The 12,840-nt window shown below is 37.0% G+C and overlaps 1 protein-coding gene and 1 long non-coding RNA gene across 6 annotated transcripts in view; both read right to left on the minus strand.

The window, feature by feature from the left end:
* Window positions 1-311: 311 nt before the first annotated feature.
* On the minus strand, window positions 312-8,094 carry LOC137079240 (uncharacterized). 3 transcript variants are annotated; one of them, XR_010905436.1, is made up of 8 exons: window positions 8,031-8,094; window positions 7,138-7,197; window positions 5,438-5,485; window positions 3,321-3,377; window positions 3,178-3,239; window positions 2,828-3,047; window positions 2,567-2,721; window positions 312-1,090 (listed from the first exon to the last, which is right to left on the minus strand). It is a non-coding gene; the product is annotated as an uncharacterized lncRNA (long non-coding RNA). The 3 variants fall into 3 exon arrangements; XR_010905434.1 differs by having other exon boundaries at window positions 3,140-3,239; XR_010905435.1 differs by having other exon boundaries at window positions 3,140-3,239; window positions 7,796-8,088.
* Window positions 8,095-9,408: 1,314 nt separating this feature from the next.
* rarga (retinoic acid receptor gamma a) overlaps window positions 9,409-12,840 on the minus strand; it is an 89,991-nt gene continuing 86,559 nt past the window's right edge. For all 3 annotated transcript variants that reach the window (XM_067445727.1, XM_067445729.1, XM_067445730.1), the window contains one exon: window positions 9,409-11,588. In XM_067445727.1, coding sequence (XP_067301828.1) covers window positions 11,230-11,588 — 359 coding nt within the window. In that variant the 3' untranslated portion in view covers window positions 9,409-11,229. The remainder of the gene's footprint in view (window positions 11,589-12,840) is intronic.

Genomic DNA, 12,840 nt, shown 5'->3' on the forward strand with positions numbered 1-12,840 from the left:
GTAACCACACTTATTTTTGCACCGCAGATACGCTTTTCAATGAATGAGTTTCGACGGACCGATTATACTGGAACACCAACTAGCGCTCGCTCCAGTCACGACAACAACAAACCATGGGTGCGTCTCAATCAGCTCCCTAGTTCAGTAGTCAGGGCACTGATCAGGGAGTCAGCCCATTGACTTATGTCCTGATCAGTGCCCTGACTAGTGAACTAGGGAGCTGATTGAGACGCAGGGCATGAGTGAACATGAACGAAGAAGCTGATGAGACTGCTTTGCTTGGCCCCGTGGATGGGAAATTTTGTTTTAAAAAAACGAAAGAATGGAAGCGTCGTCAAGAGCATGGTTGTGTGCAAGCTATACAACAAGGAATTTGTGTATCACCACAGCACATCGAGCCTCAAATATCACAAATATGCTTTTGCTAAACTTAATGGCAAACATTGCGCTGGTCTGCTGGACTGAAATAAATAAACAATATTTTGTTGATTAAGCTTATGTATTCAGTCATTATTCAATGGTATACTAAAAATACATGTGAAAAATTACTTCTCATTGTTCTCAGGTCAAATATTTATATGCAATTAAAATGCGATTAATTAATTACAAAGCCTCTAATTAATTAGATTAATTTTTTTAATCGAGTCCCGGCCCTAATAAATAAATAAATAAATATATATTTGAAATACAAGGATTTCTCCTACATCTACCAGCCATGGCAATTTTTTGGCATGTTGGGAGTTGGAGTTGAACTGACAGCATTTTAAATGTTCATATTTGAAGATTATACAACAGGGTTGCCAACTCTCACGCGCATATGCATATATATATATAAGTTTTTTTTTTAAAGTAGAAAAAAAAGAAAAAAGTCCTTTCCACAGTGAACAGTGTGCATTGTAGTGTAGCCTGACACTTCTGGCTTCTTTAGGAGTGTCAGCAGTCAGCCTAGGAATAAGAGATCGGCTGCAGGTCCTTCTCAGCTGTGCGGCATCTTTTTCCGCCTTTACGATCAGATGCTTCTTTCAGGTTAATGTTAACCTGGACCACTTCATCAGTGGCATCCTGGGTGCCGGGTTCTCCCGCATGGTTCCTGTAGAAAATACAGATCGGTCATTCCATTTGAATAGCATAAGGCCATGCACATTAACTTAACTTCTTAACCGGATCGTGGGCGGGGAGCCTGACGCAAGTGGGCGTGTCTACTTATAATTACTTTTGTTTTACACAAACTGTTCAATCAACTATCACAAACTATGCATCACTTGAAAGCTAAAACACTCAAGATTCATGTTCTGAACTCGTTTTTGCAATAAATACACCAGAGAGGAAAGGGTTAAATTAAATGCTAAAGCAGTGGCTATTTAAACATTAGCATAATAAACGCGGTACTCATCTTTCATCTCCTGACGTTCAGATCAGACGAATCCACAAAACAACAGCATACATGTCTGTGTAAGAGTCCACTCTTCAAAATGCATCCCACCTTTAATCCAAAACGACGAAAAAATAAGGGGAAAAAACTAAAAATCCTCCGTTGTTTGCATAAGCGTTTTGCGTTAGAGTAATCAATCATGTCCAGTTTCAATGAAATAGCAATTATAATCATTATTTTGACAATCTCCCCTGTACTGTGGACTGTTCCGGTCATATTAAACCCTCCCAAGTCTCTCTCCTTCAATCACAAGCTCACTCAGGGCACATCCTAGAAAGGGAGCGCATTACTGGGTGATACATCTGTCAATCAAGTCGCCGGTCCTTTTAGTTGGAGAAGCCAGTCAATGCCTAGCCAGCATAGATTTGATTGATGGATGTAGTAACGAATCAAAAGACAATATTTTGCGCAGTGATTGTAAGAGATGCCGTAAGAAGCATTGGTGAATACAGCTGTTCTTAGCGTCTCCATATTATTCATTAGTATCCAGCGCCTGCCAGTGTAAGCACACACACTTACCACACAACGCGCAGACTAAATTAGAGACTGTTTTTATCAACTAGAGTTTTTTTACACTTGTAAATTCTGTAAATAGTTGTTTTAGTTATCAGGGACTGCAAATGCATTATAATTAGCAGTTTATTGCAGATTTATTTGAATAAAAACTACGCTTTACTATTACACAAATGTTCTAATATAATTGGCCTTTTTTTGAAAGGACGCCTAGTCTTTTTTTGACATAAAAGCTTACAGAAACTACATTTTTGAGAGAATCTTCCTCAAATTTTAATCAAAGCATGATCAGACATTCAGTTTTATATTTAGGTTATTTCAGGGCCTTTAAATTAAAATCTCATTTTTTTCCATAAGGGAATAATAAAAAAATAAAAACGTGAGTCACTTACATGCATATTTCCCCTTGTTTTAATCTGTCCCTATCCTACTTTGAGTTATGACTTTTGGGTAACATAATTTGAAGTGTTAAGTTTAAAATAAGACCAAATTTATGGATATAGACCTTAGGGTTTAAGAGCTGCAGACATTTTTATTTGGAGTATGTTGTTTCTTTTTAATTCTGAAACCAAGGGGCGAGGGTTAAGAGGTTAAACATATATAAAAAAAAATTCAACTTACTTTGAACAATGTCCTTTAGGAACATGTCTCTAAAACATGCTTTACTCCCTACACCAGTACAGGTTGTATTAATGGAAAGGTGATTAGAGAAGGTACTCTGAAGCATTCGCCACATGGTTGTCTTAAGGTCCCTCCCACATTTGCCAAAAACAAAGCTGAAAATACAAAAAGGGATTAAGACTGTACAATATGCAATGTACACTATAACATTTCTCTTTTTAGATTACCCTATGGTGTTCTAAACAAAATCAGCACACTTACTAATCGTTCCTGGAGCTCTTTATCCCGCCTCAAACTGTTGTAAAGTAACAAAAATCTTCCTGTGTGTCTAGGGGGAGTAACAGATCCCCTGGCAGAGATAACTCTCCAACAGACACATTGGCACTGAAATGTTGCAGCATAGTGTCCATTTTGTTGTCCATGCTACGCACTACATCGCCAAACTCTCCAAGACGTTGCAGCATTAGTGTCTGTTCTGCACCTACAGGGGTTCCCAGAATAAAAGAATAACGCAGTCAGTCCTGGTCCCTCAACTACTAAACTTTGACATTTACATTTAGGTCTACTACATACAGGCAGCCCCAGTAAGAAATTGTGTTCGCAAGTTGTACCAGTAAGTGCAAATGTCATCCCTACTTGCTTCACCTGCTCTGTGAGCCGCTGCCATCCAAATCTACAAAAAGAAAGGCATGTAGTAATTTTGGACCTACATCTCACTCAAAAAAGTAAAATTTAAGCAAGTGCATGTACTCACCTGCTCGTGCATTGCTTTCACTCAGGGCCTGGTTCTCATTCTGAAGTCTCAGGAAATCTACATAAAATATATATATATATATATATATATATATATATATATATATATATATATATATATATATATATATATATATATATATATATATTAGGGGTGTAACGATACGCGTATTCGTATTGAACCGTTCGGTATGAGGCTTTCGGTTCGGTACGCGGTACGCATTATGTACCGAACGGTTCTTGGACTAATTAAATAGATTTGGAAAATAAAAAAGTGTGTGAAATATAATAATATGCGTTCAACAAGGTAGCCCAATAACCAAAACGACATAACAGCCAATGCCCCTGGCCCTGACACCGCCGAAGTGAAAAAAAAAAAAAAAACACCAAATATGTTTTAGGCTGCTCAGTCAGGTGCTCGCTTACTCAGTAGGCTACGCGCTGAATGCTCGTCGCAAAATGGCAATTGCGTTTAACAAACCAGAAATAGAAGATCCTCTAATAACCAACAGGTCTGGTGTTTGGGTGAACTTTGGATTCTTGGTAAGCTATGATGGTGTTGGCAAGAGTGATGGATTAAAAAACAACGGTATGTCGCATTTGCTGATGGTACAGCAGTGGGAATAATTCATGTCATGTCAATCAAAGCCGACAACAAGACGATAAAAAGGAGAAACAGCCACAAACTATCCCACAAACTATCCCCGCAGCATTTAGACAGACATTTCCAATTTATTCAAATGGCAAAAGACATCACCGCGGCGAGTGGTCCATTTATAGCCGCGGATATGAGACCTATCGCCCGTTTCACACATACTCCGTCTGCAGTGCGTGTGCGGTGCGAATTTTTTCCCGTACCCATGGGATGACAGCTTTCAAACTGCACGCGGGTGCTGTCCGTCAGTCTGTTCCAGGAGCGTTGCGTCTGCAGCAGTGCACGGATCGTTTTCGTCCCGAGTCTATTTTTTTTCTGCGCTGCGTTGCTGCATTAAAGCGACAGAACATTGTTCGCATTAAAATAAACATGTACTGACGCGAAAATCTAGTAATTTCACCACAGATGCATCTCATTTAAAATATACTCTTGTTTCAAAGTCAACACATGGCTTTTTTTCTTCTCAAGTAAAGCAACAAAACGACACCATACCTGGCATTTAGGTTAAAAAAAAAGTGCCATAATGGATAGCACTCGTACTTTCTTGGAGGTGAAAAGCAAAGTTCTTTTTGACCTGCAGGATTTCTTTTAAAAGGGTGTAAAAACGAAAGTAAAGACTAGAGTCGGCTGTTTTTGAATAGACTATTGTAAGTTTCTAATTTAAAATGTTTGTGATTTAGGCTATAAACTATGTTTAGATGTTTTGCCACTTGTGTGAGCTAAATCTAAAGTATATAAATATGAATAAATGAATTTAATAAAATTATGTTTAAATGTAGTAGGCTACGTAACCTGACTTCTATTAAAGAGTAAACAAAGAGAATTGGAATTCTGACGAGGCATGTTCAGTAAAAACTTTTGGATTTTAAATAAAAAATTATGAATAAATGCTGTGTTTGTGGTGTGCAACAGCGGATCAGTTGCGGACTGCAAACGCAGCATATGTAAAGCACTACAGGGTGTGGGGCTCCTGCAACGCACACGCAACACACATGCTAATGTAAAGAGCTAATGTCTTATTCCTGTAACTACATAGAAGATGGGTAAAATCATACAACAACAAAAAATCATACTTTGTTAGTTTTAATAAAAAATAAAAATAAAAAGTAATTTCTGCCATTTTTTTCTTTTTGCTGTATCTAAAACATACCGAACCGTACCGAACCGAACCGTGACACCAGTGTATCGTATCGAACCGAACCGTGAATTTTGTGAACCGTTACACCCCTAATATATATATATATATATATATATATATATATATATATATATATATATATATATATATATATATATATATATATATATATATATATATATATATATATATATATATATATATATATATATACACACACACACACACACACACACAGTGTTTTCACCCATATGCTGCCAGGGTAAATTTTCTAGTGATAAAACAATAATTGAACTGTGCAAAGCTAATAGAACAATCAACACACCTTGACACCTTTCAATCAGAAACTGCTGCAGTGAGTAACCCATCAATTCTAATGAAAAACAGATTATGGATAAAAGTATTCCTCATCTTAAACGTGCAGTATGCAACTTTTGGCCACTAGGGGTCACTCATTCAAAATAATAACAACAGACGTACTTTGATGACGTCGGGAAAGTGCGTGGGCTCATGGGAGTTGTTGTCATTGTCACTGTCAACCAGCGAATCTGGCATCTCCAGCAGAAAACATGTTCACTGACAAGGTAATTGTTATATTACATCTCTATTATTGTTAAGTTTAGTTACGGCTTTTCACTTTATATAATGTCAATCTAATGAAATAGCAGCGAGCTACCGTTACTTAACAAACTTATCAGTAGCGTTAGCTAATGTGTGAGACAGAATGTTGTGCGGGCGGTCGCTATGTCAACACACCTATAAGTTGGTAGGTTATGTTGATATTAACCGTGCATCATAATTTGAGTTACTCAAATTATAGATATGTTGACATGGCATCCGCGATTGTCGAACATTCTGTGTATCAACTGTTCAATAAGGAAATACATTTCAATTTAGTTTATCATTACCAACATAAAACATAGTAATTGAGAGAACCAGCACCAGCAATACGTTGTTCATTGGAACACGCGCTGTGTCGCTCCCCACGTTCATCAATCATTCTAATAAACATTTATTTTGGAACTCAGAGATATATGAATAAGTAGATCATTATTAAATCGATATTATATGTAGCTAGTATTAACATATGATAAAAGTGACGGTCAACTTATATTAATTGACCAAGATAGTGGCATATTACCTTATGAAGCTAACGTTACCTTCTCCAGCTACATATAAAACCAATAATAGCTAGTCCATCTGCGTTTTACACATGACATCATCGTGTCACCAAATATACGGATATAAATATACTTTTTAAATATAAATATACAGTTTTAAAAAGTCTCAGTTTCAGTCTCCAAAAACACAGAATCCGCCTGTTTGAAAAGCCGATGCAATACAAAATGTATACGTATTCAGCTAAACGCGTCTCAATGTGGTCAAGATCGCTATGCAATATGCAAACATACAGCATGTTATGATTATATGATTATTATGTTAGCTGAATGGTTACTTAAATTACCTGTTTATTAAAACGAAAGCGAGATCAGCATATCTCTCTGCAGTCCGAGCTTGTCACGAAAATTTCGCCATCTTTCAAAGGCTTCTCCAAGGTTTACACGTCTCTTGCTTCTTCTACTGTCCCAAAATCTTCTCGGGTCATTTTTTTTCACCCGTACGTTTGCGCTTTGTTGAGCTGGCAAAACGTACAGGCAAAGAGTAGTCATGATCCATTATCATACAGACTTTTTTATACGGGGGTTCCCCTTATACTGTCTGTCAGTGTTCCTCTTTGAGTTTGGCGGTTCCGCCGCAGTTCCGCAGGAAGCAAGACGCAAACGTGGATATGACGTGAAAGACGGGCGACATAACGGAAATAAAGACACGGTCCGTGTCTTCGAATTAAAATATTAATTTCTCTGGATTTAGAAGTTAATTGGAACTGTCGGGATAATGTAAACACACAACTTTAAAAAATATATAACATAGATATAGTGATCTTTTATATTTTTAATGCTGAAACATTACATATTGTGCCTTTAAATACAAGCAATAGTTTCCAAGACAAAAAACATCACTTACTTGTACTCAAACTCTTGACTCTGTGAAGTGGAGTCTGGATTACTGGGCAGAAACCTGGTTCTGCGAAAGCAGAAACAGAAACTTTTAAATCTAAAAAAGGATATAGTTTAATGGCAGGATCTGAAACAAAACATCATGCAACTTCTGGAGCGTCGGGCAGCACTGAAACCTCGTTATTCGGATCAAAGCACAAAAGAGGTTGTCGAAATGACAGCACTGCTGGTGCATTGTATACACTTAAGTGTGAATTAAATGCAATGTTTTTGGTGCACTTAATACACATTAAATGTAATTGATTTCAAATGTATCACATCTGGAAGACTAGACTCCTTCATCAGAACAGGCCTGGGGTCTGTACTTGGAATTTTATATTCTCTTTCTCTTCTTGTCATTGTCAGTCATTTCAATGCTGGAACCTGTTTGCAAGCGCACCAAACATCCCCTCGCTGAACCACTGCAAATGGTAGATCCTCCTCATCGATATGTATATACTCTAACAAAGAAAAAACTTTTTTTGGGACAAAATAACACTTGCTAGCCACTCTAGCTAACAAGCATCATTCAGAAAAACAATTTAAACAACCCATACATCGCTATTTTTGTAAGAAAACAAAAGCTATACGTAGTCTTTCTAGATGTAAATCTTTGGCTAACTTACCTACAGTAGCTAGATATATTTTAGCATGTAGAACATGCTTGAAGTGTGTAAGAAAGGCAAAACAGCACGTGTTAGCTAACACTGCGTTGTGAACTACACTAGCAGACGCGTGTCGGAACAAATTCAAACAACCTAACGTTACCGGTATAAACATCATTCTGTTTAGCTAGAAAACAAGGTATACTAATCCGTATTTCTTGTCGCTACACAAAAAGTAAATATGTAACTTACTTACTTAAACGATCGTAGTCGATGATATTGTTTGATCGCCTCTCTTCAAATGCTGATCAACCTGTGACGTGGCCAGGTAAATCTGCTTCAGGTTTTTCTTCCGTCTTTTTTAGGTACTGCCCTCTATAGACCGGTGGAGATACTTCTCTGTTTGTTTTTACAACAATAATAAAGCATTGTGGTACAGTTGCGAAATGTAGAACAAAGATCAATAATAATAATAATAATAATAATAATAATAACAACAACAAATATAATATAAAATGAACATGTACATGAAATAAATAATAACAATAAAAATTCCACGATAGAAAATAATTTATAATATTAAGGCAGTGACATAAAATCGAATTTTTTTAAGCTTTTTTGTTTTGCGACCATGCTTGACAGGGTTTAAGTATATCATTACTTTATAAAAGCTTCTTTTGAGATATTCTTGTCTTAAGACTGTAGAATTTTATGTATGGGTTTTGAAAACTGTTGTGAAGTTCTACGTTAAGAGTACTGTTACATTTTTTGCCAGGTCTATTTTAAAGTTAGTCCAAAAAGAAATAGAAAAAGACCAATAATAAAATGAAAAAAGTTAAATATCCTCAAATTAACTTTCAAAGTTTCTTAACCCTCCTATATTATGCTTAAAAAAAATAAAAAAAATAAATAAAAAATAAAACTCTGTTATGGCTCAAATTGACCCACACTATTTAAACACACTGGCAAATAATCAAGTGAAATTTTAAATCTCATTTCTAAACCTAATCATGGAATCAAGAGTCAAGATTCTGTTATAAAACCTAAAGGCTTTGGAGCAACCAGAAAAGAAAACGAATATTTAATATAATTTACATAAAGGCAATTATGATTGTATAATCTTCAAATATGAACATTTAAAATGCTGTCAGTTCAACTCCAACTCCCAACATGCCAAACAATTGCCATGGCTGGTAGATTTTCTTAGCCTACTTGCTTTAATTCATTCATTGTTCAACAGTACTAAGCCGAAAGTGTGTGTATAGGCTACACTGAGATATTTAGATACCGGTAAGTACAAATCCAATGACTGAATAGGCATGCGAACATTAAATTGTAATGCAGCCTATTATACATCATAGTAATATTTTGTATTAAAATTGGCATAAATCGAAGCTAATTAAAATTGTATTACATGTAAGATTAAAAATAAAATATATTACATTATTACATTACTGAGAATCCAAATCATTTTAAATTTGAAGACTAATATCTACGTCAGAGTCACATTATGTTAGATTTGTCAGTGGATGATGACAATTGTAAATATTTTGCTGAACTTTTCCTATAGTAGGCTATATACTAAATTAAACAAAGTACTGTAAATTAATGACAAGGAGAGAGAGGGAGAGAGAGTTTCTCAAAAAAAAGTTTATTGTGCCTCTTATTGTTTATATGGCTTTTTATATAACAATTTGTTGAACACGAACAAAGGACTGACAATACATTAGCCAAGTTGAGAGAACAAGAAAAATATGACGAAGAGTTAATCTCAACATTCCGCTTGCTATACGTGTGGCTGTGGCGCAACTCTGAAGGAGAAGAGGTCAGAATGACAGCTCACACACTCTCTGACAGCACCAGCGTGATGACATTCATTTAACAATGTACTACACTACAGCTTATTGAGTGCAGCCATCCACACATTCAACACACACACACACACACACACACGCACGCACACACGCACACACACACACACACACAGCTGAGTTCTGGTCATAGTCGTATTGCTTGACTGAGACTGATACATTTTAATGTTCAGTGGCACACGACCACCAAATTGCATACTGTGTGTTTTTGGCAATAAAATGGACTAAAATATTAGATAAAATTAGAAAGAAAAACCCACCAAATCTATTTCTAAGATGAAGATGAAAGTTCTGCGATGTGTAAGACACACAGAATTGTTTCAGTTCATGGTGACACGGTGAGATTTCTATAACCTAACACATAAATATTGCCTGTTTTTCTAGGCCGTCGCCAGACAGCAAGCGTTTGGTCCTTTCAGAGATGCCCTGAGTCTGAATTTCATGTTCTTTCTTTTCTCATAGCAAGATTTCAGAATATATGCAGTATAACAAGCATGCCTTTCAAGTGTGTGTGTTTGTGTGTGTGTGTGTACAGGTATGCATTCCTGCATTTCATCATGATACATGAGATTCAGAAAATCATCCAGATGCATTTGTGTAGTTATCCTGAATTATCGTCTAGGCCGATGAGATCAAATCCAGCGATGACACATTTTTTAATTTGACTAGAGTGCTGCATAACTTCTGCCTGAGCGCTCTGAGTGAAACCGGTCCAGTATGACATCATGTGCATGATGCAGAGACTTGAAGGTAATGGACATGTGGGTGTTTCTGTTTGGAAATGGGCTCCCTGACAGGAGTTGAACCCTACAAGCTGCAAACTTTGGCACAGACACACCATTCAGTTGGCAGCGAATCATATGACGCAATGAAAGCCGATACGTAAATGGCATTCCCCTAAAAACACGGATCATTTGACGGGAGATACCCAGCCACTGAACTGATTATCAATGACATCTAACGCTGAGCCAAAGTGCCCAAGAACCCAACCAAGCAGCTGGATAAAGACTCAGCAGAGGTCTGCCAGTTATAGCGATCCGATTATCTTTCTGTAAGTCTGCCCAGGAAAGCCATCCAAACAAAACATAACTAAGAAAATAGAATACAGGACAAAAAATATATGAAGGTATATATAGATATGTATGGGCTTATTCATAAAATGTAAAGAGAACAAACTATCTCAAGGCTGAAAAAGTCAAAATGATATTCGAAAGCATCAGCATCATCAACAACAACAACAGAACGAAGGATGAGCATTTTCAGTTTTCATCCTGTATTTTCTTTTGAAAGAACTTGTTTTGAACCCGTTGACAGTCAGCTGTTAATGGTATAAGTCCATTTGGCTTCTCCTTTTCAAAGCAAACAAACAAGTTTTATAAAAGCGGCAGTTATTTAGTCTGAAAAGCCAGTTGTTTTGTCTTTCGCCTTCCCTCTCGTTCTGCGGGAGAGGTCCTGAGAAGAGGTTTTTTATGTGAGTATCCTCAAATCGACTCACTGATGTCTCTCATCGTTGACCGAGTGGCCTGAGTTAGGAGTGTCTGTACAAGTAAGGCTCTGCGTTCGCCGTGGAAAAAGCAAGCTTCCTCATTGAGCTCTTCCTCCATGGCTCTTTCTGGACACATCCGCATTGGGTTCCTGGCCGCCCCAGGCCTCTCCGTCACTGTCTGTACCCCTCTCCTCCTCCCTGTCGTCGTCATCGTCGTCGTCCTCCTCCTCCGGTGAAGGCTCGCTACCGTTCTCTGTGGCCCAGCTGTCGTCCTCGTCCTCCTGCTCTTTCTTCATAGTGAGCAGGGCGGGTGGAGGAGCAGGTTGTTCGGGCTCTGGCTTCTTCTCTGTAGACTCGGTCTGATCCTCGAAGGCCTCTGGGTTTTCCAGCATCTCTCGGATGAGAGGAGGCATGGGCCCTGGGATCTCCATCTTCAGAGTTATGGCCCTTTCTGCTCCTGTTGTACACAAACAGTTCATGTCAAGATGGGGTCATCTACATAATAAGAAATAAGGTGAGAGTGCAACGAGTGAAAGCCTGATATTCATGACATTATTATTCATGATAAGCCTAATATTCAAACTGACATTCATTTTTACTTTGGACCCCTTAAAGGTATAGTTCACCCAAAAATGAAAATGTGATGTTCATCTGCTTACCCCCAGGGCAACTGTTGCTCGTATAATGCATGTCAATGGGGTCTAATTCTAATTAGACCCCATTGAGATGCATTATACAAGCAACGGTTGGAGTTAAAAATCTTAATTTGTGTTCTGCTGAAGAAACAAACACACCTAGATCTTGGATGCCCAGGAGTAAACAGATAACATCACATTTTCATTTTTGGGTGAACTATACCTTTAAGGCCTCTTTTCCTCTACAATGGGAGTTTATTTTTAATGTTTGTGTCTTATGATATTTACATATGCAATATTGTCCTAAAGGAATTAATACATTTATTCAGCACGGATGCATTTTAATTGATAAAAAGTGACAGCAAAGACATAAATAATCTTACTAAAGATTTGACATAAATGCCATTCTCTAGAAATTTACACAAAAATATTAAGCAGCACAACTATTTTCAACGTTGATAAAGAAATGTTTCTTGAGCACCAAATCAGCATATTAGAATGATATCTAAAGAAACATGTGACACAGAAGACTGGAGTCTTTAATTTTCATGATGCTGAAAATTCCGCTTTGCATCACAGGAATTAGTAACATTTTAAAATATATTCAAATAGTAAAGTTATTTAAAATTGTAATAATATTTCACAATATTACTGCTTTTACTGTTTTTTTGGTGACCGTACAAGACATAAAAAAAACAACTAACTGACTCATAACATTTAAAATATTTGATTGATAATGTATATATTATGTACACTGGATACTATTTCACTTTAATTGCTCGATTCCATGAGAGTGACGATCCGTTACTTTCAGCAGTGTACAGTATTTGCCATTAAACCACCATGAGTAATCTGTTATCTGTGTTGTTAAATGAGTTGTATTTTACACTGAATCAAGTCAAATCCTGTATTGTCAGATGGGTTGTATTTTGCATTAAACCATGTAAATGAGTCTGACAAAGCACATTTTGCTTTAGTTTAAGTATGCAAACTTTTCTCAGAGACTAGTACAAATTTGCGTTGCCCTCTGTGTGAATACCATTGCGGTGCTAAATCACTGTCAATATTGTTGCT

Source organism: Pseudorasbora parva, chromosome 6 (genome assembly GCF_024679245.1).
Source record: "Pseudorasbora parva isolate DD20220531a chromosome 6, ASM2467924v1, whole genome shotgun sequence".
Classification (NCBI taxonomy): Eukaryota; Metazoa; Chordata; class Actinopteri; order Cypriniformes; family Gobionidae; genus Pseudorasbora; species Pseudorasbora parva.